The following is a 27,727-nucleotide window of genomic DNA, read 5'->3' on the forward strand; positions in this document are numbered from 1 at the left end:
TAGACTGTTGTCTTTAAAAAATGCATTCTCAGAAACTAGGCTGGGGTACTCATCTCTGCCGTCAATGGGGTCTGTGAATATTAAAACGGATGTGTATTCCAATTTTAAAGTAGAATGGTCTTTATTAATGGCAATTCAATATAACAATTATACATATACTTCAATTAGTTCAAATTATTTTGCATTTTTTTCATCTTCAGACATGCACAAGTCAAAGCATTTTTATTTTCACACATTACATGGAAATGACAAAACATATCAGTAAAACTGTTGCCTCGAAATGATCTAGGTCACTAACCTAGAATAAAAGCCACATATTACACAGAATTGTTGATCTGACCAACCTTCGTCTTGCTTCATTAATAATGGGCCTTCTTGTGCACAGTTTGACTTTTGATCTTAAAGCGGCAATCAGCAGTTGAATCCATAAAAGATAAAAGAGACCTCCCCGATTCCTGTTTTGGTCAAAGTTGAGGGATGTGGCTGGAGAAATGTAACCACTCTTAAATCCATAGACCGAACTATGGATGCAAGGACTGACCATCCATGATATCAAAATTATAGTTGTAACCATGTTTTGAGGATATATAGTGTTTATTTACATGTACACTTTGTTTACAAACACTGGAGTAAAACAAGCTTATATTTTGGGTTCTGATGGGCTATTCCATTTGAACTAAGCTCATGGAGAAATTCTAAGTTATATTCTTTAAGAATCAATTGATACATATAATTTATGTATAAGTCCAAAAATGTATATAGCAACTGCAGATTGCCCCTTTAAGGCTTAGGCATGGAGTGAGCCTCATCTTCCACATCATCACTGTCCAGGAACTTGCAGTGTCAGTCAAATAAACTGGAGATGGAACAAATTGTTTAAGTTAAGTGATGTATGTCAAGCCATTATGTAACATTTCTGTCAACCACTAAGTGAGTGCAAGAGTGTCTACTCCTCAATGTCTCTCCTTCTCTCCACCAATGGACCTGTCAATTATTAAACCTCAACTCTGTCCATGTACAGTATGAGGCCCTCTGTCTCAGGTCTGGCTCTGACGAAGGCAACAGACCAAAACCTGTTGGGTTTAGTAATGAATCATTATTTTAAAATTCAACTTCCATTGTCATCCAGGATTGACTGAATATCCTCTTCTCTTCTGCTCTGGTTCAGGACGTCCTGGAAGGCTCTCTGTCTCATCAGGTCCCAGAAGAGCATGCTGAGAATGGTGTGAGGGCAAAGGCGGAAGAATACAGGACCCATGCCTTTATAAAGTCCCAGCACACCTTCGGTCCGACACACCTTCACCAGACAGTCTGAGAAGCCCTGGTACAGACGACCCTAACAGACAGGCAAGAGAGGCAGAGGATAAAACTGTGAGTTCAACAGCTATAGATAGTTACAGTATAGATATTTATATATATATTGGAGTTGAACAGCTAAGAGCCAGGGGTGTACAGTATATGGAGAAGGAAAGGTACTTAGAAGCCAAGATATTGAAAAAAGGCTCACACTATGATGCTCATCCACTGGCTGGTTGTAGAGGCGGGTGCTGATGACATCAAACGGGGTCATGGTGATTGTCACTGCGACTCCACTGATACAGGCAGCTGTCAAGGCAACCAGCCAGCTGTTCGGACTGTACCACTACAAAGACACAGAGAGAAATCAACTAACGGTAGGGGTGCCTGATTATTCATATCTTGTTGGCTTCTTATATCATATGTACCTTGTAAAAGAACAATCAACTCAGAAACAATCAATCATTCTGGATTAGGACTGGTCACTGTATTATGACGACACCGACAGTCATGAGTCATGACTGCAGTAAAATTCCACATGGCCCTTGAGTCACGGCATTCTCCTTTTAGTACTCTGGACATGCTTTGGTAGTGTCAGGATTTGGCCAGGGTTGTTCCGGTTTTTGGTCACTAGATGCCCCCATTGTGCCTTTTCACCTTTTGTTTTCCCTTGATCCCCATTATTATTTGCACCTGTGCCTCGTTTCCCCTGATTGTATTTAAACCCTTTGTTTTACTCAGTTCTTTGCTCTGTGTTTGTATGTTAGCACCCAGCCCTAGTACTCTGTGAGCTCTTGTTGATCCCGGTGGAGTTCTGGTTTTTGTTCTTGTTTGTTTATTTTTGAGTATCTTTTGAGGTTTTTTGTGCTGTGCCTTCCACCTTGTGGATTTGCCTTTTTGTCTTGTCTTTGTTCTTGTGGAATTCCTTTTCTGGTTGTGGAGTTACATGTTACAACTTCACTTTTTACTTCATTAAATACACCGTCTCAAGTACTGCTGTGTCTGCCTCATCTTCTGGGTTCTGCTGACTATTCGTGGCTCAGTTGGTTTAGTGACTGTTTCTCACTCCGGAGACCTGGGTTCGTAACCGGGTCCTGACAGGTAGTACCCAACTTGCTAATGACCACCAGGTCGTTAATGGCCTGGTACTCAGAGCTCTACTTTCCCTCTAACCACTCTGACATCAATGCACATGCAATCGAAAATCACTTCAAACACATCATCAAAACAGTATCCTGCTTTTACAACTCCCCTCACTGTGATGATCAATTTGAAGAAAAAAGTTTCAACAGCAGGTTGAAACTGAGTGTAAAGCATGGTCGTTGTGGATGTTGTTTCAAAGCCTAACAACGAAATGGACAGAGCTTTCTATGGTGATGATGGGCTGGTTTATTCCATATAAGAGCTAGGTATTGTTGATTAGAAAGTCTACTTCAGCATCACTCAGTAGCATGCATACAGCTCCATTCAGTGCATAGTAGGTCATGTCTAACTTGGCTCACTAGTACTATATAGTACCCGCTATTACTTTATAGGACTTGTTTCAAATGATCACTTGTACATTCAACATAGCAACTTCATATGCGCACTCGCTCCAGAGTCACAAAAATATCCTTTCTATTTTATTCAGCTAAGTTCAATTATATTCTTCTTACTCTAAAATCATGTAATATAAAATAATGGCATGCATATCTTGTCAGCTAATGAAGAAGCCTACAGCCTATCGCATGGAGCACAGCCAGATAACATACAGTAGGCCAACTTATATTCTGTTCTTCAGAATTACATTTTCTTCATATCATAATGTTTATTTAGACGTGACTAAAATAAATAATGGATTTATTGTGATGGTGTATGTTAAATTGATTTATTATACTTTTTTCAATGTAGATGTTCAAAAGGCGTGCATCAGCGGTTTGTTTGAAGCTTGTATGAGTGGAGGCCTGGGGATGCTAAACATGTTTATGTTAATTAACGGCCAATTACCGTGAGACCGGCAGTATTTTACATGACAATAACAGACAACCCTAATCTATAAACACAATCCTTATCTGCTGGTACTGTACTATGATTGCCATCTGCATGTGTGACACCTGTAATGCAATAGGCAACACAGTCTGGGTGTGCATACATGGTTTCTATAGTTACCTGCAGGAATGCCACCCATTCTTTGGTGGAGCTGAAGGTGGCCAGTTGGGTGGCTGATCCCACCATGACTCGAGGCACAGCCCCGTTCACACCCCTCCACAGCCCCACCACTCCCTCCCGCCAGTAGATATTGGCGAAGGCACTCGACACCCCCTGAGGGAGGGAAAGGGGATCCTCCATCAGTTAAAGTGATCTGTTTCTTTTTACCACAAGGTGTGGAGAGGTATGCTCTAGTAAACTGTAGCTAGAGGCAACTGGCTTGTAAAGCAAATTCAGAAGAAGACAGATACATTTTGAGGGAGAAAAGTTGAAGTGTCGAACCACATGTGTAGGCTACCATACATAGCCTAGTGCTTCTCGCTGTTGAATATGATGAAAGTGTTTTCAAATGGAAATCCCTCTCTGAAGTATGGACATTGTTCTACTATTAATTTATGAACTCTGTACTTACATCACTTGTGGACATTTTGCCCACAAATGATAGTGTGTCAGGGTATTGGATTGCTTCAGCCTATGGCAAACACAAAGGGATATTGTACCAGTTGACTTTACTGTAGAAAACCTGCATACCTTAGATCTATACATTGCTTTGAGCTTCACTGCAGGGTCCTCAGGACCCCAAGAGGTGCATGTTTTGGTTTTTGCCCTAGCACTACACAGCTGATTCAAATAATCAACTAATCATCAAGCTTTGGTCATTTGAATCAGCTGTGTAGTGTTAGGACAAAAAACAATACGTGCACCCCTTGGGTCCCGAGGACCAAGTTTTGGAAACGCTGTTTTATTGTAAGTGTGAGAGGAGTATCAAGACAAAATAAAGCATGTTTGCCCCTACCTCTGAAACTGAAAGGGTGTTAATACAGGATTTTTGCAATATCAGAGCCATCATTAAAAATGTATTGGCATGGGGCATCCCGAGTGGCGCAGCGGTCTAAGGCACTGCATCGCAGTGCTAGAGGCATCACTACAGACCCAGGTTCGATAGTGGGCTGTATCACAACTGGCCGTGATCGGGAGTCCCATAGGTTGGTGCACAATTGGCCCAGCGTTGTCCCGGTTAGGGGAGTGTTTGGATGGGGGGGGCTTTACTTGGATCATCGCGATTTAGCGACTCCTTGTGGCAGCCCGGGCACCTGCAGGCTGACCTCAGTACTCAGGTGAACGGTGTTTCCTCTGACACATTAGTACGGCTGGCTTCCGGGTTAAGCGTGCGGGTGTTAAGAAGCGCGGTTTGGCAGGTCATGTGTCGGAGGACACATGACTCGACCTTCGTCTCCCGAGCCCGTTGGGGAGTTGCAGCAATGAGACCAAGATCAAAAGTGGGGAGAAAAATGGTAAAATACAAAAACAAATTATTGGCAGGTCTTGAACACAGGGAACAGATGTCCTGCATCCACATGTGATACACATGTACACACACGCATACACCCCTCACCTGATGGTTGTGCTGGTGACCCACTGCTATGGCCTCAACTGTCTGGGCCTGCAGATGTGTCTTCACCTGTGGAGGAAATATAAGACATAGATTCTTCAATGTATTGAATACACATTTGACATACACAGCATTGCAAAGAGAGCCTCTGCAGTACATCACCCTATAATTAAATAAGCACAACCCTGTCAATATATAGAGACACACTGTTCAGTGGTTACACCTGGTATTAGTTACACAACATGTACATATTTTTCAGCACTCTGCACACACACCCCTTCAGAATGCCCATTATCTCAATTTCACATCTGTCTTTCGTCACTGTTCATCTCTTTCGCTCTTTCACTTTCTCGCTCTCTCTCTCAATGACCGTTGCTTAGGTTATTGAGATGAGTTTGGCTCCGACAGTATACATGCACACATACTCCGGTGGCTGAGCCCTCCCTGGTCTTTAACCCATACCGGGTGTAATCAGAAATCTCTTTCTATCATTCTGTCTCGCTTACCTTCATACACTTACCTTCATACACTACCAAAAAGGACAGGAGGGAGTGCTGGGAAGTATTTTGGGTAGTGCTTGGAAGTGGATACATGCCAGGTATATTTAGTAACCCAGATACTCAGAAACATATCTATATGTATAGTGTTTTCAGAGTGCTGGAGAGATTATGCGGCTCATTTATGTATTGAGCAACAGATGCAGCCTAGACAACAACAACAGTAGCATGAGTATATGAGGGCCACCTTAGGTTATTATATGGGTTATTATACAAGTGAGGGGCAACTGCCTGAACGCATGGGGAAATACACAGCCACTGTAGAAGCCACTGCCCTTCGCACAGTAACAATCACATCCCTGAACATAACATGATACGTAACATGCTGAACTGGCTGACTTGATAGATTTAAGGAATAAGGCACAAGAGGGTGTGGTATATACCACGGCTTAGGGCTGTTCTTAAGCGGAGTGCCTGGACACAACCCTTAGCCGTGGTATATTGGCCATATACCACAAAGCCTGAGGTGCCTCATTGCTGTTATAAACTGGTTACCAACGTAATTTGAGCAATAAAAATAAATGTTTTGTCATACCTGGGGTATACGGTCTGATATATCATGGCTGTCAACCAATCAGCATTCAGGGCTCGAACCACCCAGTTTATAATTGTATTTACAGTACCTGCACAAATGCACCAGGTTCTCATAACAGGGAACATGGCTGGTGCAATATTTATGACACTTATGATTATACTCCATAAGGTATGATGCACTGAGTGCTCAAAAAGCCTTTGTTGTGAAATTGGGGCACATACTGTAGGGCAGGGTGTCACGCCTGTACCAGCTCACCCTCTGTGGCGCTCTGGCGCCCACGAGCGCCTCTCTGGATGGAATCATTACACACACCTGTCACCATCATTATGCTCATCAGCGCTCATTGGACTCACCTGGACTCCTTCACTTTGTTGTTTGTCCCTCTATATCTGTCTGTTCTCAGTTTGTTCCCAGTGTCAGCATTATTGTCGCTGTCCAGGTTCTGTTTCATGTCCATTGTTTATTAAATGGTCACTCCCTGTACTTGCTTCTCGTCTCCCAGCGTCTGTCCTTAACACAGGGATCATCAACCAGATTCCGCCGCGGGCCGATTTTTTATTGAGCGGATGGTCAGGGGGCCATAACATAATTACAAATATTTTGTAGACTGCAAATTGACGGCAAGAAGCCCAAACAGATATAACATTTGACTAAAACATAATCAATTCAAACGTTGCTTACGTTTGTATTCGATAACATACAGTATATCTATCTATTCTGTGGGGAAAATTTGGAAGAGATTTCCTAAATTAAAATAAATTTGAGCTGATTTGCTGTTGTTAATCAGTTTTTACAATGTAGGGTCAACACTGTTGTTACAACCTGGCTCATATTTCGTAACAACAAAGGGAGACCACGCATGACTTAAATGTATAAAGGAATACATGTATTAAACGAAATAATAATAAATACAGCAATGTTACATAAGCTGTGGACGTCTGTAGGATCAGTAGTGTATGTAGTGTGTGGATGAGTGGAGAGGGTGTTATATGGTGGTGGAAGCAAGCCTGCCAGTCAGGGAAGAGAGAGAGTGTTGGCTGATGTGGCCTCCCTTTATAGCCTGCAGGCCAAGCCTGCCAGTCAGGGAAGAGAGAGAGTGTTGGCTGATGTGGCCTCCCTTTATAGCCTGCAGGCCAAGCCTGCCAGTCAGGGAAGAGAGAGAGTGTTGGCTGATGTGGCCTCCCTTTATAGCCTGCAGGCCAAGCCTGCCAGTCAGGGAAGAGAGAGAGTGTTGGCTGATGTGGCCTCCCTTTATAGCCTGCAGGCCAAGCCTGCCAGTCAGGGAAGAGAGAGTGTTGGCTGATGTGGCCTCCCTTTATAGCCTGCAGGCCAAGCCTGCCAGTCAGGGAAGAGAGAGAGTGTTGGCTGATGTGGCCTCCCTTTATAGCCTGCAGGCCAAGCCTGCCAGTCAGGGAAGAGAGAGAGTGTTGGCTGATGTGGCCTCCCTTTATAGCCTGCAGGCCAAGCCTGCCCAGGTGCGCCACATCAGCTGACGATCCTCTTGCTCTGCCCACTGGCCTCTTGCAACAAGCAGACTACCAAACAGGAGATCCCGGCACACAGAGTGGGAGGGACGTCACACTGTAAATACTGTAGATGCTATATATGTTATGTATGTACATTATGACCCCAAGTGCCTTCCATACCTCTTTACCTTTTACAAAGCTATTGACTACGAGAGAAAAAACAAAACAAACATGCTACTCACCAGATAGGCAGGAGAGGCGATGAAGGCACCCAGAGCCCCGGCAATGGCTCCTGACATCAGACTCCCTCCAGGGGCTGCAGTGACACCCACGGCATCACAGTAGGAGTAGAAGCCCAGCCTCACACCGTTCATCAAACCCTGGTACAACAGCCCAGCCGAGAGCCCCTTCTGCAGCCCGCGTAGCCCGTCTGTTCTACCCACCACCCATAGGGCCTGGACCACCCCGCGGTAGTGCCGCTGGTAGGTCCCCCGCGCCCGCAGCTCTCCCTGCAGCTGCAGTCGCGTCTTCACCACCTCCAGGGGGTTAGTGAACACACAGGCCCCGCAGCAAGACAACGAACCCAAGGCAAAGTCCAGCGGGGGCCACAGGGCCAGAGGGAGCTGCGGCGAGGTGACCGTGGCGGCCTGGGAAAGAGGGGGGATTGGGGATGTCATGGCAACTGAAGGGAGCTGAATAGAGTGGGAGTTGGGAGACCTGAAGGGAGAGTCTGTGGCAGGGTAGTTTAGAAGCTGGCTACCAGTCATCTCTGAAGTGCGGAGTGTCCAATAGTGTCCTGGGTGATGAGTCTACCTACTGCCCAGTCTATGTCAGGGCTTCCAGATGGGTGAGAGGGTATAGAGTGTACTACTGGGTATGGTGCATGTGATCATGAAATCTTGGAAACAGAGGTCAGAACTGTACGGCTGACGGGGACTGGTATGAGAAGAGGTCAGTGATTACTGCCTGATATGCCTGATATGAAGTCACATGTGACCTGTGCTCCTGTTACTGTGTTCCTCTGCCATTGGTGTTCAGTGTTTCTGGGATGATGTTCTTAGATGCCTCATGCTAGTCTGTCCATAAGTATAGTTACATCTTGAGGTCCTCAATGTCCTTGAAAACATTGAGGAATTGGGTTAAAGAGTTGTGTGTGTTCACTGAGCTAACTTGTGCAATGATCATTGAGTCCAGCCAAGAGATCTGTCCCAACTTGAGAGACAGCAGAGCCTGTAAAATAATGAAGGAACTTATCAGGAGTTATGAGGAGTTATGTAGAGGTGTTATGAGGAGTTATGTAGAGGTGTTATGAGGAGTTATGTAGAGGTGTTATGAGGAGTTATGTAGAGGTGTTATGAGGAGTTATGTAGAGGTGTTATGAGGAGTTATGTAGAGGTGTTATCAGGAGTTATGTGTTAGAGGTGTTATGAGGTTAGTTATGTAGAGGTGTTATGAGGAGTTATGTAGAGGTGTTGTGAGGAGTTATGTAGAGGTGTTATGAGGAGTTATGTAGAGGTGTTATGAGGAGTTATGTAGAGGTGTTATCAGGAGTTATGTAGAGGTGTTATCAGGAGTTATGTAGAGGTGTTATCAGGAGTTATTTAGAGGTGTTATGAGGAGTTATGTAGAGGTGTTATGAGGAGTTATGTAGAGGTGTTATGAGGAGTTATGTAGAGGTGTTATGAGGAGTTATGTAGAGGTGTTATGAGGAGTTATGTAGAGGTGTTATTAGGAGTTATGTAGAGGTGTTATCAGGAGTTATTTAGAGGTGTTATCAGGAGTTATGTAGAGGTGTTATGAGGAGTTATGTAGAGGTGTTATGAGGAGTTATGTAGAGGTGTTATCAGGAGTTATGTAGAGGTGTTATGAGGAGTTATGTAGAGGTGTTATGAGGAGTTATGTAGAGGTGTTATGAGGAGTTATGAGGAGTTATGTAGAGGTGTTATGAGGAGTTATGTAGAGGTGTTATGAGGAGTTATGTAGAGGTGTTATGAGGAGTTATGAGGAGTTATGTAGAGGTGTTATGAGGAGTTATGTAGAGGTGTTATGAGGAGTTATGTAGAGGTGTTATGAGGAGTTATGTAGAGGTGTTATGAGGAGTTATGTAGAGGTGTTATCAGGAGTTATGAGTTGGAAAGAGGAGTTATGAGGAAGAACTACATGTCTTGCTTTGGTTGCTTCTTTGGTTCCCTTTATTTAAATAATATGTAACAGGAGAGAGTGAGGAAAGAGGACAGCTGACACTACATTTTTTCTCAACAAAACTCAGTCACATAACACTCATATTTTCTACCTCTGCAGTTTGGTCACTTTACAGCTTGTTGTACAAAGAAAAATACACATTAACTTCCAATAACAGCACACACATACATATACTAACTCTACAATTACGGACGTAAGGAGGGCCCACAAGTTATAAATCAAGCACTTAAGACACTGAAGTCTGATCCCCAGAGTGACTCTGCATAATCTGCACATATCTACAAACGTCTACATTTCTGATAGCAAATGAAGCAGATCTTACTCTTGTTGTGTTCCTTTCCTCTCTCTGCTTCCCTTCCCTGCACAGCCAGACAACTTCAGTAAACATGTGTTCCCAGAACTCCCATTCATTGTGAAAGTCTCCTCCCTCTGCCTTAGGCCAGAACCAATCCAGACAACCCTGTCCGACACCTCACCACATCCCCTGCTTTGTTCAAATGCTCTGTTCCAATCGAAAGCTCAGCTCTGTCCCCTGCCTAGGTCCTATTGATTCTCTCTGGGTAAAAGGTTATAGTTATGAGAGAGGGGGTGGAGTGGAAGTGTGTCACACAGGAAAAAGGGGGAAAGCATATTGACCACTGCTGTGCTTCTGATACTGTGGTTTAGATATTTGTCTAGTAAGATTCCTAATCCTGTGTTAAGGAAAAACAGGTTCATCTGCGAACCACAACAAAAGAAGAGACACATTATCGGCTACTACACTCGGTCCCTAATTAAAGTTAGGCTGGTATATCATATAGTAAACTATAGTATAAGTACTGCAGTAAAGGAAAACTGTAGTATATACTATAGTAATTAATGGTCCTTTTGCAAACTGTAGTATACTGTAGTATTTTCCGTCATGTTATTGCAGACTGTAGTATTTACTGTAGTTTGTTTGGGGACATTACTGTAGTATTTACTATAGTGTTTCTGTTTTATTATCATTGAAATAAAGTGGAGTCTTTCTCCTTGAGGAAACCTACTGGAGAAATACTAAAATAGCAAGTAGGTAGGACTGGGGTCTGAACAATAGTTGACAGCGTCTGCTCTTTTCTACAACGACAATAGGCAATAGACCTGATTGGGCAGCTCAGAGCTTCTGCTCTTTTCTGTACATGAAAAACAAATGATTTGGTGGAAGAGGCAGGGCAGGAGCAAGGAAGGAGGGTGTGGTCAAGCAAAGCATCCCCCGAGTCTAAGTGCACTAAGGTTTTATTAGAACAGGCATAGATTAGTTAATCAATTTTTTTCCTTTCCTGGCATAAGTTTGTGTTTAAAACCAACTTCATTAAAATGACAGTTCACAGCCGTGTGCCGGGAAAGGGGGCTGGGGCTAAGGAATGCATCCACCTATATACACACACTTTTATATACACACACATTTTTTGTAAAAAAAGATATATTTTTATATAGTCTTAGAATGTTATTGGTAGTTGATCTTGTTTTTTTTTTAAGCCAGCTCGGTGGATTCCAAGGAGGCCCATTTCCTCAGTGTGGCCGCTCAGTCTTTGGGTGAGTACTCTCACACAGCTTCCCGACATGACTGAGGAGGCTGATTGGTCTATAACTTGTGACAGTTGTATGGATCTTTTCCAGGTTTGTGAATCATTGTGACAACTGCAGAATTCCAAGGTAGGGGAAAATAGCCTTCCATGAGATGTGGTGAAGAGGTTAGAAAGGAGGTGCAGGTATTCATCAGGTGCTTGTTTGATGAGTGTACTGTCAATGTTGTCTTCCCTAGGTGCTTTGTTTTTCATTTTTTTCAAATTACTCTTAATTTCTTCAATAGTGACAGAGCGGGTGAGGGGATGGTCTACTGATGTTGGATTTCTGGTTTATATTGTTTTCTGTATTTCTCTATTGACAATGTTTATTTTCTATAACCTGTATGGGACACATTATCTATACATGGCATGTAGTAGGTTTCTCACTTATGGGTGGCACAAATTGGGATATGGGGGAGGGAATGGGCAGGGTATATTCAAATTAAATACTGCAGTATTTACTAAAGCTAAAAAGTGTAGTGTTTTTGCAGACATTACTGTAATATTTACAATTGTTTCTTTTGATAATACTGTAGTATTTACTATAGTATTCTACAGTATACTAAAACATTCTATAGTAAGTGCTACACATGATCGAGCAATTCTAGTGTGTACTGTGTCACGAACCGGCTCAAAGCCCGTAACAAAGGGAGACAACGTGGAGATAAGGAGTAACAAAAGATATATTTATTAACTAAAGCAACTAAGGAAAATATCCAATGGTGTGTGTAATCAGTAGTCCGTAGTGTAAGTGAGTGTTTTGCATGCATGAATGTGATAATGCAGGGTGTTGAAAGGTGCCAAAGCACACAAACAAAAGGCCACCAAGAACCACACCACAATCTACAACAGGTGTCTGCATGGAGAGAGTCTCTTCCATGAATGTTGAAGAGGTCTATTTATCCTGGGAGACACCTGGCCCAGGTGTTTCCCATGTAGCTGACGACCCTCTCAACTCCGCCCACCGGCATCCTAATAAGGAAACAAGAACAAAGACAGAATACGGCAGACAGAGTGGGAGGGTCGTCACATTCCCCCCCATAAAACCGGGGACCAACAAGGACCCCGGAACAACATACCAGCCTCCCGCGTCCCAAATTGACACAGGCCTCCCGCGTCCCAAATTGACACAGGCCTCCCGCGTCCCAAATTGACACAGGCCTCCCGCGTCCCAAATTGACACAGGCCTCCCGCGTCCCAAATTGACACAGGCCTCCCGCGTCCCAAATTGACACAGGCCTCCCGCGTCCCAAATTGACACAGGCCTCCCAAATTGACACAGGCCTCCCGCGGCCCAAATTGACACAGGCCTCCCGTCCCAAATTGACACAGGCCTCCCGCGTCCCAAATTGACAAGGCCTCCCGCGTGACACAGGCCTCTGCGTCCCCAAATTGACACAGGCCTCTGCGTCCCAAATTGACACAGGCCTCTGCGTCCCAAATTGACACAGGCCTCTGCGTCCCAAATTGACACAGGCCTCTGACACAGGCCCAAATTGACACAGGCCTCTGCGTCCCAAATTGACACAGGCCTCTGCCCCAAATTGACACAGGCCTCTGCGTCCCAAATTGACACAGGCCTCTGCGTCCCAAATTGATGAGGGTTTACGTGTTCACACTTACAATTTGCCCCAGCCAACCTCCTCCCCAGACCTCAGCAACCTTCGCACAGGAAGCAACATTTAAGAGGAAAGAAAACAAGACCAGGAGGGAGCAGACATGACAGAGAGAACATGACAATACGAAACAATGGTCAGTCACGTAAACATTAGGAACAGGGCGCACGAGAGAGCGCATCAGCAATCACGTTTTCAGTCCCCCGGATGTGCCTCACATCGAGATGGAATGATTGTAAAAATAAACACCATCGCATTATCCTCTGGTTTGGACACATCATGGACCTCAAAAAAGTGAGGGGTTATGGTCGGTGTAGACCACAATAGGTACTACCCCCGACCCGACATACACTTCGAAGTGTTGTAGCGCCCAAATGAGTGCTAGCGCTTCCTTTTCAATAACCGAATAGTTCAACTGATAATCGTTAAACTTTTTAGAAAAGAAACTAACAGGCCTCTCAATCCCAGACACATCTGCTTGCAGCAAAACTGCACCTGCCCCCACATGACTAGCATCCACCTGCAAGGTAAATGACAAATCCATGCGAGGAGCAGCCAGCACTGGAGTTGAGGTAAGCAACCTCTTTGAATCTTCAAAAGCGTGTTGACAACGAGTAGACCAAACGTAAACAGCCTTAGCTTTAAGCATATCTGTCAAGGGAGCGACCACAGTAGAGAAGTTATTACAAAAACTACGGTAATAACCAATCATGCCCAAGAAACGCATCAGTTCCTTTTTAGTAGTTGGTGATGGAAAAGCATCAATAGCCACCACTTTAGCCCGAACAGGATGCACTTCACCCTGCCCAACCACTTTTCCAAGGTATGTAACGGTCGCCTGAGCAAACTCACATTTTGCCAGATTGATTGTGAGGCGACCCGCAGCCAGACGTTCAAACAAGGCTTGAATACGGGACAGATGTTCTTCCCAAGTATCTGCATAGATCACTACATCGTCCAAATAAACAGCGCACCCGGTCAGACCGGCGACAACCCTGTTCATAAGTCGCTGAAAAGTGGCAGGTGCATTGCGCAGATCGAAACTCATAACTGAATACGAGTACAGACCAAAGGGTGTAATAAAGGCAGAGATTTCACGTGCCCTACTCGTCAGTGGCACCTGCCTATAGCCTTTTAACAGGTCAAATTTGCTCACAAACTTAGCTGCACCGACTTGATCAACACAGTCCTCCATCCGAGGAAGAGGAAATGAATCTGGCTTTGTGACACTGTTTACCTTACGGTAGTCCGTACAAAAACGGTTTGTTCCATCCGGTTTACTGACCAAGATACAGGGAGAAGCCCAACTGGAGAAAGAAGGCTCTGCTATCTTACTCTCCAGCATGTACTTGACCTCAGCATCCAGACAACGTAGTTTCTCTGAAGAAACTCTATAGAACCGCTGACGAATGGGGTCAGCACCTCCAATGTCAATATCATGTTCTATTAAGTTTGTACATGTAGGTGTATCAGAAAATAAACCTGGAAATCTCTGAATCAGACCAACCATCTCTTTCCGCTCATCAACAGGTAGGTGAGTGAGAAGACTGTCTAAAATATCCAGTGTTTCTGAATTTTTCAATCTACCCTGCAATATACAATCGTCAGGACCAGGAACATCCTCCTCATGCACAGATCTAGCACGACAAGAACCCAAGGAAACAACGGTATCAGCCAAAAGAACAGGTTTACCGTCCTCTGTAGAATCCCACTGTTCAGTCTCAGAGGAACGTGCATAATAGGGTTTTAACAGATTTACATGGCACAGCTGGTGTGCTTTCCTCCGTTCTGGAGTGGCAACTAGATAATTTTGCTCAGTGTACTGGCGCACCACTGTATATGGACCTTGAAACTTGGCTTGAAAAGGAGAACCAACAATTGGCAGCAGAGCAAGAACCTGGTCACCTGGACTAAAGTGACGAGGCTCAGTTCGGCGATCAAATATGCCCTTCATCCTCTCCTGTGAAGATGATAACTTCTCTTTAGCCATTTCACCAGCGGCATACAGCCGTCGCCGGAAATCACACACATACGAACACAGGGACTGAGGAGGCTCGGGAGACTTCCAGTCATCCTGGAGAACAGATAAAAGTCCACGCACCCTATGTCCAAACACAAGGTCATTTGGACTGAAACCTGTGCTCTCCTGTGAAACTTCCCTAGCGGCTAACAGTAACCAAGGCAACCCCTCCTCCCAATCCTTATCCATCTCAGTACAATAAGCTCTCAACAAAGACTTAAGTGTTTGATGGAAACGTTCCAGTGCTCCTTGACTTTGCGCGTGATAGGCGCTAGACACATTGTGTTTAATATGGAGCTGTTGAAGAACCTGACCAAACAGATTAGAGGTAAAATTAGATCCTTGATCACTCTGAATGACCTTAGGGATTCCAAACAATGAGAGAAACTGAGTCAAAGCTTTTAACACCGATTTAGTCGTGATAGATCGGAGAGGATAGGCAGCAGGAAACCTAGTGGTCTGACACATCACAGTGAACAGGTAACTGCTACCCTTTTTAGAACGAGGCAGAGGACCCACACAGTCAATAATCAGATACTCAAAAGGTTGGCTGAGTACAGGAATAGGAAACAATGGTACTGGTTTAATAGCTTGATTAGGCTTACCAGTTAATTGACAGGTGTGACAAGTTTTGATAAAATCAGAAACATCCCTCTTTAATCTAGGCCAAAAGAAATGTCTTAATATGCGATTGTAGGTTTTCCTCACCCCCATATGTCCAGCAACGTCACTGTGAGAAGTTTCCAACACCAACTCACGAAGCTTAACTGGTACAACAACCTGACTAATTGCCTCCCCCAGAAAAACACTATCATGAGACACCCACTTTCTCATCAGGACATCCTCTTGGAGAAAATAGCCATGGGCGACATCTCCCAACTGTTCTATAGGCACAATTTGATCACGCAACTCTTCCAACGTGGGGTCATCCCGTTGAGCATTGATTAGATCTGAGCGGGTTACAGATAACGGGATAACAGGGAAAACAGTGACATACTTTGTATTATTATCATTAGTCGGCGCAGTGACTAGTTCGCCACGGCTCATAGAATGTGTCACTGCTGTGGCAAACCTCTTCAAGGTTAGGAGCGTTTGTCACAAACTAAGTGGTAAACTGTCACCAAATCACCCAAGAATGAGAGTTCTTTCGAACAGGACAGTACCTGTGTGTTTGTTTCTCCGTCCTGGTCCACCCAGGCCTCAGGCGAGGTCAAGGATAGCAGGGTTCGGTACACGAATCGGGTTCTCGGTAGGTCCAGGTCCAAACGCCAACAGGTAAGTCCAAACAATCCAGCTCATACACGGTAAATCCAGCCAATCTCTATAGTCTCTTTCTCTATTGTTCATAGCTCCTTCCAGCCCTCTCTCTTCCTCTTCCTGGTTTCTCTTGACCCTTTATCTGTGAGTCGGCTCCACCTTCTGAGGGTTCCCCTTGCTTCTGGGACTTGTAGTTTTGGCGGTCGGCCATTTTGTGATCTGTAGTTCTGACAGGGGTGGCCATTTTAGTGATCGGGCAGAGCCCGTTTACTAGCTCTGCTCTCACATATCTGCCACTTATCACTCGACCCCCTTCTTTGCCACACTGCACACGCAGAGAACACCTCTGGGAAACTCTGTACACTCTCATCAGGAATCCCAACAAATGACGGCTTAGTGGAAACCACTAGAGATGGAAACACGACTGGCCATACACGCTCACCTGCTAAGTTATTCCCAAGGATAACGTCGATACCCTCAATAGGCAACGAAGGACGCACCCCCACAACAACTTCACCCTTCACCAGCCCACAATCCAACATCAGTTTATGCAAGGGAACTGACAGAGTGTTCAAACCTATTCCCCTAATTAGAACACTATTCCCCGAATCAGTCTCAGCAGAAAAGGGTAACACAGACTCCAACACAAATGATTCAGAGGCACCTGTGTCTCTCAGGATCTTCACTGGCACTAGGTCTTTACTTCCTAACAAAACCTTCTGTAATGAAAGGTAAATAGTCTGGATCAATATGGACTTTCACATTCTCCTGGGCCTGAGGAAATGAGTCAAGAATGAACTGATGTGGAACAGGTGCAGCTAACGCAGCAGGCTTAGATTTAGCGTAAGCACCCTTTGACCTGAGAAGTGGACATTCGTTTTTCCAATGACCTGAACCTTGACAGTAGTGACACTCCTGCCCAAAGTCAGCCTTACCATGGGAGTCAGGTTCAACCCTAGTTGAATAGAACTCTGCCCGAGAATCAAAGTATCTCGGTGAGCGAAGCCCAAATCTATCCGAACGCCCCCACTCTTTCCGAATACGGGGTTTTGCAAAGACACTTTTGTGAGTCAACACATACTCGTCCGCCAAAACCGCAGCTTCAGCAACATTCTTTACTTTCTGTTCATTAATATAAGTGGCAATACGATCAGGAATTGTGTCCTTAAATTGCTCTAACATAATCAGATCACACAGCCCTTGGAAAGTCACAACTGCAGAGGCAGAACACCAGCGATTAAACTGTAAAGATAACTGTCGCGCAAACTCAACATGAGTCTGGTTATCGTCCCTTTTTAAAGTTCTAAATCGTTGGCGGTAAGCCTCAGGGACCAATTCATAAATCTGTAACACAGCTGTTTTAACTTTATCATAACTGGCACTGTCGTGTACACTAAGAGCTGAATATGCTTCCTGCGCTTTACCAGTCAGCACACACTGCAACATTAAAGTGCGGTCAGAATCAGGCCAACTCCTAGCGTCAGCAACCCGCTCAAACAACGAAAAGAATGTCTCAGGGTCCCTTTCATTAAACCGAGGCAATAACCGCAAGTTCCCAACAATATCAAATGTCTCTGGGGCACGACCAAAAGCGGAACTACCCCTAGGTAAATCTGGGTCACCTTCCCAAAACAAACTCTCCCCTGAGATCTTTCCTTCCCTAACCAACTCTATACGTTCTTGTTGCAACTTGATTTTAGCACACTCCATATCTTGTTTAAATGCCAATTCCTTTTCATATTTCACACGATCATGCTCTAGCTTCTCACGATCATGCTGCCGATCATGCTCTAGCTTCTCACGATCATGCTCTAGCTGTAACAAAAGCAGTTCTTTCTGCTGTTCAAAAAGAAGGCTACTAGGACTAACCGATGGAATGGCCATTGTAACGTTATGGGGAGACAACAAATCCTCAGCAGAGGCTGGCCCGGTGGTAACTTCAAGAATACCACTCTCCATCAGATTGGCTTTCAATATCCACCTAATAGAATTCTTTAGACGTTTATCACTAATCTCAACCTTGTAGTGTTCCGCGACCTTCAACAGTTGTTCTTTAGTACCTAAATCTAACAATTCCTCTGATGGAGAGCGAATGAACTTACCTACATAAGACACCATAATCACACAAAAAAAAAAAAATCTCGCTCTTCCCTTCTGCTGAGCACACCAGAACACAACCTGAGAATTGACAATCACCCTGAGCACCACAGAAGAGAGATGAGATATGGAGCTTCCCCAAAACCTACAATAACTCAACCCTAGTCTTCGTGCAGATTTGCGGTGGGAATTTACGCACTGTAGCCCGCTGGCAAGGAAATAGAACTCCCCAGCATGCTGGCAAATTCCACCAAGCCACGGATGTGCCCCCGAGACAACTGCTCAGTCCACAGACACCACACAAAAATAACAAACATTAACCATGCCCAACATATTCCAAAAAATGAAACACGTCGTTAAACCTATCAGGGGAAAAAGGCTATAGCTCCGGGTAGCAAGTTCCACTACCCTACCCAAATCTCCCACCGAGGTACACAGCAGATTACTCACTTCAGACTGACGTCCCAACAGAAAGTAGAACAAGAGTTCAGGCTAGGCAGGGCCTGGAAACTAACCATTATACTCTCTCCAACGCAGCACACAAACCAAACAACAAAGGCAACCAATACTGGGCCGATCACACTCAAACACCATATTCAAACTAAACACGTACCTCCACGGTCTCCCAAACCAATAGTTCAAAGATCCCGGACGAGCCCCCACTTGTCACGAACCGGCTCAAAGCCCGTAACAAAGGGAGACAACGTGGAGATAAGGAGTAACAAAAGATATATTTATTAACTAAAGCAACTAAGGAAAATATCCAATGGTGTGTGTAATCAGTAGTCCGTAGTGTAAGTGAGTGTTTTGCATGCATGAATGTGATAATGCAGGGTGTTGAAAGGTGCCAAAGCACACAAACAAAAGGCCACCAAGAACCACACCACAATCTACAACAGGTGTCTGCATGGAGAGAGTCTCTTCCATGAATGTTGAAGAGGTCTATTTATCCTGGGAGACACCTGGCCCAGGTGTTTCCCATGTAGCTGACGACCCTCTCAACTCCGCCCACCGGCATCCTAATAAGGAAACAAGAACAAAGACAGAATACGGCAGACAGAGTGGGAGGGTCGTCACAACTGTAGTATTCTACAGTATACTGTAGTATTGTTTCATGTGGGAATGACCTTGACAATGGGGAAATGCTGCAATAGATGATTTAGCAGTCATTGTACTGTAATCAAGCTGTCTCTTTTAGAACATAGCTTTTGTTTCAAAATGACTCTTTTAATGCCAACGTGTTAGTTTATCGTGTTTCCCATACCCGTTCATTTGATTTGGCTATAACCGCAGGGGCCACTAGAGGCCTAGACTTTAGCTAGTGCAGTATCAATAGTGTGCCATCAAAACATCCCATCCTTTGTTTTGGGCCTGAATATCAGGAAATTGATCCAGGAGTCGTTCCTGTCAGTCGTGTTGTGACCGCCCTGAATTTGTCTGAACCGTCTCAGTGCTTCTCCTTCCAATAGAGGGCTTCGCCTTTAATTCCCTGTTAAATAGCCAGCATCAGCTGCGCAAGTGGGGTTGTGACAGTGGCGCGAGAGAGGAAGTGTTCTACCCTGTTGATAAAAGGATATGTAGAAGGGTGAGCCGGTTAAGGATCGATTCAGACAAGGTGGTAGATTGTACGACAAGCGACAGGTTTATTCAGAGTGAAGATATCTGGTACAGCGTATATACGGGCCCCTCTGTTAGCTCATCAGAGACTAGCAGAAAGGAACCTTGCTAACAGTGAGTACAAGCTTCATATACACAACAGAAAGTAGGTTGATTTCTAGATCGGATCTTCGGATTGGATCAGGCTGGGGTGTAGTCATCCGGCATTGGCTCTGTTGTCTGTCCGTCATCGTAGAATCCTGCCATGCCTGTTCTTGGTCGTCACACCATGTTCAGCTGAAAAGGAGATCTGGTGTGTGCGCTATCTTCAGTCACACAATGTTCGGCTGGGAGGGAGATTATGTGTGTGTGCTAGTTTGTCTCTAAGTCTAGGCTTTCTGCCAATCTGTGGGTGTCTTATCTGGGTGTCCTCGGCAGCTATGTGTGTACTGTATGTGCGTCGTCCCTGTCTTCTGGGGTCAGTGTGTAAGAGCGTATGCGTCCCTGTCCTGTCCTCAAGAGTCCGTGTGTAATGTGTGTGCGTCCCTATCTTCAGGGGAGTTGTGGCCGAACTGCCGGCCAGCACCTGTGGCTAGGAGTATCCTGTTGTGACAGTGTTCTGGATGATCAAAGTGAGTGTGTGTGTGAGAGATATCCTGTATGGGGCCCAACCTGTTTTACTATGAAAATACGTTGTCCCAGCTATAGTAGTGTAATGTCACCTACATAAGAATTAGCAGTCCTCTACAACCCTCAGCTTGAAAGTTCGTTAAGAGACAGTTTATTTTGTTTGTAGTAAAAAAAAGTGTGTACAGTAGCCGTGTCGCAGGATCTACTTATGTCTATTGTTTGACTACTAATCTACGTCGGTCGCCGCTGTTTCTTCGTGGCCTTTCCCAGCTGGAGATCTGTTGGCGAATTGGATTGTCTGACTGACCACAACTTTTTGCATGTGGTATTCAATTTGTTTTGGTGTGATGTATACCGTGATGATTTAAGTTGTAGTGAAGACTACAGAGATGTGACTCTTTATTGTTGTGTGGTAGAGTTGATCGCAATCTGATTGTATTAATGAGACCGGGTTTACCCATCACTTTATGAACGGACAATTGCAATACTGAGGTCACGTGTGTTCACTCTACTCCGTTACCGGGCTAGACTCTTAGGCCAGAGGTACAGGACGTTTCTTGAGGAACCAGAGCTCACAGTTCTGTGATGGTTTATGTTGGTAATGCAAAAAGAACCCAGTTTAAGTTATTTCCAATGTTGTAAAGGTTTATGAAAAGTGTATGTCCATACCGACTTTTACATGAGTCCTTTGTATTGGTGTAGACTTGACGGATCAGATGGGACTCATTTCCTCCCAAAGAAAGGAGAACTCAATATTTTCTCTGGTAGGTAGAACCTACCTGGCACCCCTACAAACAATCTCAAGTCTAAAGGTTTATTTTATTTGTAACCTTTATTTTGTAAGATGTTAGCCAAATATGTGATGGCCCAGAATCAAAATACTTTCAGGATACAAATCAGCTTAGCCGCTCCACCGAAGGTTGATTAATGTCTCCGAGAAGAACTACACCTCTAGTGCCAAGATAAAAATCAAGATCATTTTATGAGCACTGTGTGTGCTAGGCTATTTGTGATAACTCTCACCACTATTTTCAACACAGGTGATGTCATCACAATCAGATCATTGGTGTATAGATTGTGAAAAGAGCAGGAGTGCAATCATGTACAAAAGCTGTGAGGTGGTTTTCATTCTTACAATAAATGCAGGATTTAGACCTGGAACCTCAGTTAACTATAGTCCAGTCAGGAATTAATAAACAATACATAAAAACACAACCTGACACTTAAGACATGGAGGCCTTTATTGTTTTATTATGCTTACACAGTACACTGCAGCAACCTCCCGAGCCCCCCCTAAACAACCATCAACATGCATTTACACCACACACACACCAACATCCATGCTATTACACACACTCACACAGTTTCCAATGTAAACAATGCAGGCTGAAAGAGTGATTAAAAAAAAGCAAGGTAGTCAGTTGTCCACTGTTGCGCCCTCGTAAGCAAGCGCAAGGCTCGTTCCATTTTCTTTTCTTTCAGTAAGTTCAAAGCGGGGCGACCAAAGAGGAAAAGAAACTGTCTACATATTTTGGGATGAACTGCTGTCCACTCAGGCCATTTGACCAACCTTCGTCACACACACACACACACACACACACACACACACACACACACACACACACACACACACACACACACACACACACACACACACACACACACACACACACACACACACACACACATACACACACACACACACACACAAGTTGGGAGGTCAGGATGCCCATTCATCCAACAGTCACCATTATAGCAACAACATCCTCAAGTGTCTTATTAAATGTACTGTCTGAAATGTTATTTTCTTTTAAGTTATGTGATAGGAAGATGGGGGTAGAGGGAGAAGTTAGTGTGAGAGGGGAAAGGAACGTCAAGAATTAGTGTGACACATTCTTTTCCCACGATCCTCAGCGGTAGAGGAAAAAGGCCTTGTTTGACTTCCCTTGTATGGGTTAGGATGGCTTGATCGTCCGTTACCTAGCAAACACTTTGGCGTCACTCACAAACCCATCCATCGCTGCATTACCTCTTAGCGCGCACAAAGTACAAGGCGTTGGTTTTAGGGTAGTACTTCACGTTCTGCTTCTTGTCCATCAGGCCCCCGAATATGATGAGCTCGCCCCTACCCTGGACCACTGTGTGAAGGCTGGTCTCGGGAGGGCCTGTGACGGCAGCGGGGGTGCCGTTCCCGTAAACCCTCCAGGAGACGAGACCGGCTGCTTTGGCTCGGGACACGTCCAGGACATACATCTGCATGGGCTTGCAATTGAGCGACTGGTACAGGGGCTTGCCCACGTTCAGGCTCTGGGGAGGGTGGTGACCAAGCCGCCGTGCAATAGGCGGGATGGAGTGTCCATCAGAACCGGCAGCAGCAGCCTGTGGCGGGCTGGAAGAGGGGGATGTTCCTGCTGAAGCCACTCCTCCCCCACTTCCTCCTGAAGCAGCTCCTTGGGACAAGGGGTTTGAGGAGGATGAAGAGGACAGGTTTTTGACAGCCTCCAGGCCTCGTCTCAGGGCTGCGGGGGACACGGCCCCCGGGGGAGTGCGTGGGGAGCCAGGGGCAGGTGGAGGCGTGTGCACGCCGTTAGTGCTGGGTACCTCAGAAAGGGGGTGGGTGGCTGAGGGGGGAGACTCCCAGCCGTAGTCCGAGGAGACAGGGGGGCGAGAGGGCGGGGAGGCATCCTGGGCAGGGCTGGTCCGGGGAGAGGGGGATGAACCGTTGAGTAGAGGATGGAGGGAGGGCAGAGGCGGGCTGTCAGGCCCCTGGGAGGGGGATGGCTGTTGAGAGGAGGAGCCGGGGCTACCCTCTCTGGCACCCCCTCTGGCCGAGGGACGTGGTCTCAGTGTCCCCCAGCGGCCGTTCACACAGGGGGCCTCCTCAACAGCCCCCAGGACGACCCCGGCGGCGCCGCTCCTTAAAGGGGACTGGGAGCGCAGCGAGGGGGGCTCTGGACCCAGGGGGCCAGGAGAGGCACTGATGGGGGAGGGCCGAGAGTTCAGGCTGGGGCTGAGTGGCGCACGGCCAGACGGAGCCTGGGAGAACACCACCACACACTGTCCAACCTGGAGAGAGCGTGGGATGGACGACAGAAAACAATGAAGGAAGTTGAGATGAAAGTAAACCTACAAAACAATATCCCAACAGTGTTTAGTGCAGTGAGACAGGGGATAGATGAGAGAGCCACACATACCCTGCAAGCAGGGTGGCACCACAGTTCTGGGGCTCCATGGTCGTCGTTCTCCACCCTCAGCTGCTGCCATGTCCACGGTGGGGCACCCATGTGCAGGAGCCAGGCATCTTTCAGCAGCTAGCAGGGACATGAGAGAGAAGGGAGGTGCAAAGTCACAAACAGCAAAACAAGAGGGCAGAGGTTTTTATACATGGACAATAATAATGCTGCCTTTCATTAGAGAACATAGGCTCTCACTGCATTAGGGCCTCCACAGCCTCCCAGAATAAGAAGAGTCTTGTTGTCAATCACAATCTGTGAGAGTGGAGAAAATACATTTAAAACATGTAGATAACCATCTTTACGAGCCACAAAAAGGTAACTTGTATTCCCTGTAAAAACACAGACAGATCCCTTTCAAAAGTTTGAGGTCAATTAGAAATGTCCTTGTTTAAAAAAAAAAAGAGCACATTTTGCCCATTAAAATAACATAAAATTGATCAAAAATACAGTGCAGACATCGTTCATGTTGTAAATGACCATTGTAGCTGGAAACGGCTGATTTTTAATGGAATATCTACGTTGGCGTACAAAAGCCCATTATCAGCAACCATCACTCCTGTGTTCCAATTAAACATTGTATTAGCTAATCCAAATGTATAATTTTAAAAGGCTAATTGATCATTAGAAAACCCTTTTGCATTGATGTTAGCACAGCTGAAACTGTTGTTCTGATTAAAGAAGCAATAAAAGTAGCCTTCTTTAAACTAGTTGAGTATCTGGAGCATCAGCATTTCTGGGTTCGATTACAGGCTCAAAATGACCAGAAACAAAGAACTTTCTTCTGAAACTCGTCAGTCTATTCTTGTTCTGAGAAATGAAGGCTATTCCTTGCGAGAAATTGCCAAGAAACTGAAGATCTCGTACAATGCTGTGTACTACCTTCACTGTTGATGTTGAAACTGGTGTTTTCTGTGAAGAGCCAACTCTGGGATGCTGGCCTTCTAGGCAGAATTCCTCTGTCCAGTGTCTGTTCTTTTGCCCATTTTAAACGTTTATTTTTATTGGCCAGTCTGAGATATGTCTTTTTCTTTGCAACTCTGCCCAGAAGGCCAGCATCCCAGAGTCGCCTCTTCACTGTTGACATTGAGACTGGTGTTTTGCGGGTACTATTTAATGAAGCTGCCAATTTAGGACTTGTGAGACGCATTTTTCTCAAACTAGACACCAATGTACTTGTCCTCTTGCACAGTTGTGCACCAGGGCCTACTACTCTTTCTATTCTGGTTAGAGACAGTTTGCGCTGAGTAGTACACATCGTTGTACGAGATTTTTCAGTTTCTTGCCAATTTAACACATGGAATAGCCTTAATTTCGCAGAACAAGAATAGACTGATGAGTTTCAGAAGAAAGTTCTTTGTTTCTGGCCATTTGAGCCTGTAATCGAACCCACAAATGCTGATGCTTCAGATACTCAACTAGTCTGAAGGCCAGTTTTATAGCTTCTTTAATCAGACCTACAGTTTTCAGCTGTGTTAACATAATTGCAAAAGGGTTTTCTAATAATCAATTAGCCTTTTAAAATGACAAACTTGGATTAGCTAACAACGTGCCATTGGAACACAGGAGTGATGGTTGCTGATAATGGGCCTCTGTAGATATTCCATAAAAAGAAACTGCAATTTCATCTACAATGTATTTTGGATCAATTTGATATTATAAAGAACACAAATGTGCTTTTCTTTCAAAAACAAGGACATTTATAACTGACCCCAAACGTTTGAATGGTAGTGTATTTACTAAATAATCTGAAATACTGCATGATGGGGATATGGAGGGTGTGTGGTGGAAATACAGGAATTGAGATATGTAGAGGGTGATGGAGGTATTGAGGGGAGAAGGTGTGAAGGAAAAACATCATCCTGACCTGAGACTGGCCTCCTCGTGGGTGTGGGGAGGGCCCGGAGATGGTGGGCTTGGACCAGGACCACTGCTCCAGATCCAGAACCCACACCTCGTTACTCCTGATTAGGGACCAGTGGAGAGAGCAGGGGGACACAGTGAGCCAAAAGCACACACACCTTGACAGATTCACAGACAAACAGTTTAATGACATGATTTCCCTTTACTTTCAAAACATTCACATTACATCCTTTGAACATAGTCTCCCTACACCACAACTGTATTTATTTTAAGTTTAAGTTTGAACTGTGTCAGGTTGTTCCATTGTAATGTCTGGTTTGGCACAGCATAGTAAAATGTGCAGAAAACTCAAAAGGTAAAAGCTCCTCAAAGTAATGACATACATTTGGCGGGCCCCTAGCGACCCTCCAAACACCACCATGACGCTCCCTATGACGGAGGAGGAGTGACCGGCCATGGGTAGGGGTCCTTGGGTTGTCACGATGCAGTTCCACCTGAGGGCACATGGAGAAGTTTACGGGCTTAGCTAGATGAGGGTAAAGTGATAAAAGACCAAGCACTGATGGCTAGGTAAGGCTATAAGTATAATTAAGTGAGAAGCAGACATTGGTCTGAAGAAAAAGGAAATTCACAAGCCCCACAATGTTATTCCACCCATGCTCTACCAAGATTTTCCAGCACACAACTTTGACCTACTACAGTAGCTATGTTGGTCTATTGTACATGCAGGTAGCTTAGGATTTAAACCTTCTCAAACAGCCTAATTCATACTCTTAGAGGAGGTGCCTCCATAATAATGTGATTTGTACTGAATACAAGTTAAAGTATTGGATTCTTCACACACGCGCACTTATCTAATCACACTAAACACTAATTGGGGTGGCAGCGTAGCCTAGTGGTTAGAGCGTTGAACTAGTAACTGAAAGGTTGCAAGTTCATATCCCTGAGCTGACAAGGTACAAATCTGTCGTTCTGCCCCTGAACAAGGCTGTTCCTAGGCAGTCATTGAAAATAAGAATTGGTTCTTAACTGACTTACCGTAGTTAAATAAAAGGTATAAAGAAAACATTCCACTACTTTTTCAAGCTGTTTTTATTATTTGAGTGAGCGGTTTTATATTGTAGTAGTTGCGCCTGTGTATTTCCTAAAACCTTTATTTTAGCAATACATTTTTTTTGGTCAGTAGGTGCCCAACATAAGTGTGATGGACACAGTCACTAATTTATAGAGGTCTACAGAGCCTGTCTGCATTCTGGATTTCTGTAACCGTTAGCTGTGTAATATTGACATAAATTCAGAAACACTTGTTTTGCAAATATGGTCCTGTTTTATTAATTGTTGTGCTGATCTGTTCATTACCTCTGTCTAAGGAATATATATCTTAAAGTTGTGTATGTATTTAAAGCTACAATACACATTTACAATAGGACTACATCTAAAAAGAGATACAGCAGGACACTAAAGTATATTATTCCTCTGAAGAGTACGAAGTAGGCCGTTTGAGAAGTTTGAATCCTAAGCAGCCTGCATATACATTGTTTGAAGTACAATTGATCAACATAGTGTAGTAGGGCAAAGCTGGGTGCTGAAAACCCCTGGTAAAGCACGGGTGGAGTAGGCATTGTGGTGCTCACATGAATTTCCTTTCTTTTTCAGCTTCAGACCAATACCTACTTCTCACTTAAAACAGTTGCGTTTCCATGATTTTTGCACCGGAAGGTGATTTTCTGTTAAAGGTGAATTATACAACATTTCCACATGCAAAGCCTGATTTTTCTGAAGCAACCAAAAGTCTGTCATTGGCAGTGCTATTGTAACATTTAAATGTGTCATCTGCCAAAAGGTCTGGGCCTTAATGGTACAGGTTTGTGTGCTTGCATAACTGCAAGGGTTGCTAGTTTAAACCCTGGTCTGCTGGCTTTTGCCAGCTGAAATCTGTTTTGAACTATTAAAAGTATGTGTAGAATTTGCCATGGATAGTCAAAAGTAATTGTCTGTTTTCAGAAGGTGAATAGCTCAATTGATTGTAACAGTAAAATATGACTCAATTTCCATTGAAAACGATGTATACTGTTGGGTTCTGAGAAAATTAAATGTTACTTTTTCATGTCACTGATGGAGGGCTAAGGTAGAGGGTCTACACCAGTAGTTAAGGGTTATAGGAGGAAGGTAGATAGTGGGTGCAACTAATCT

At 44.7% G+C, this 27,727-nt stretch overlaps 2 protein-coding genes across 6 annotated transcripts in view; both read right to left on the reverse strand.

Annotated features, from left to right (window-relative positions):
• Positions 1-96: 96 nt before the first annotated feature.
• Positions 97-10,155, reverse strand: LOC124028492 (solute carrier family 25 member 34-like). 2 transcript variants are annotated; one of them, XM_046340543.1, is made up of 6 exons: positions 9,959-10,155; positions 7,677-8,081; positions 4,880-4,945; positions 3,445-3,597; positions 1,508-1,642; positions 97-1,336 (listed from the first exon to the last, which is right to left on the reverse strand). In XM_046340543.1, exons 1-6 carry the CDS (start codon positions 10,022-10,024, stop codon positions 1,109-1,111), a joined length of 1,053 nt encoding a protein of 350 aa, XP_046196499.1. In that variant the 5' UTR covers positions 10,025-10,155; the 3' UTR covers positions 97-1,108. The 2 variants fall into 2 exon arrangements, with proteins under 2 accessions (XP_046196499.1, XP_046196492.1); XM_046340536.1 differs by having other exon boundaries at positions 7,677-8,664; positions 9,959-10,092.
• An 11,503-nt stretch (positions 10,156-21,658) lies between these two features.
• LOC124028524 (F-box only protein 42-like) overlaps positions 21,659-27,727 on the reverse strand; it is a 42,474-nt gene continuing 36,405 nt past the window's right edge. For all 4 annotated transcript variants that reach the window (XM_046340588.1, XM_046340582.1, XM_046340578.1 and 1 more), the window contains exons 6-10: positions 25,918-26,028; positions 25,539-25,635; positions 23,870-23,926; positions 23,633-23,749; positions 21,659-23,504 (exon numbers count right to left, since the gene is read on the reverse strand). In XM_046340588.1, the coding sequence (XP_046196544.1) occupies positions 22,464-23,504; positions 23,633-23,749; positions 23,870-23,926; positions 25,539-25,635; positions 25,918-26,028 (1,423 nt within the window). In that variant the 3' untranslated portion in view covers positions 21,659-22,463. The remainder of the gene's footprint in view (positions 23,505-23,632; positions 23,750-23,869; positions 23,927-25,538; positions 25,636-25,917; positions 26,029-27,727) is intronic.

Source organism: Oncorhynchus gorbuscha, linkage group LG03 (genome assembly GCF_021184085.1).
Source record: "Oncorhynchus gorbuscha isolate QuinsamMale2020 ecotype Even-year linkage group LG03, OgorEven_v1.0, whole genome shotgun sequence".
Lineage (NCBI taxonomy): Eukaryota > Metazoa > Chordata > Actinopteri > Salmoniformes > Salmonidae > Oncorhynchus > Oncorhynchus gorbuscha.

Coding starts and splice junctions, on each gene's coding strand:
- LOC124028492 (XM_046340536.1), bottom strand. CDS start 8,201: ATGACTGGTAGCCAGCTTCTAAACTACCCTGCCACAGACTCTCCCTTC. Junction 4,946..7,676: donor TCGCCTCTCCTGCCTATCTG/GTGAGTAGCATG, acceptor TTTCCTCCACAG/GTGAAGACACATCTGCAGGC. Junction 1,337..1,507: donor CAGTGGATGAGCATCATAGT/GTGAGCCTTTTT, acceptor CCTGTCTGTTAG/GGTCGTCTGTACCAGGGCTT.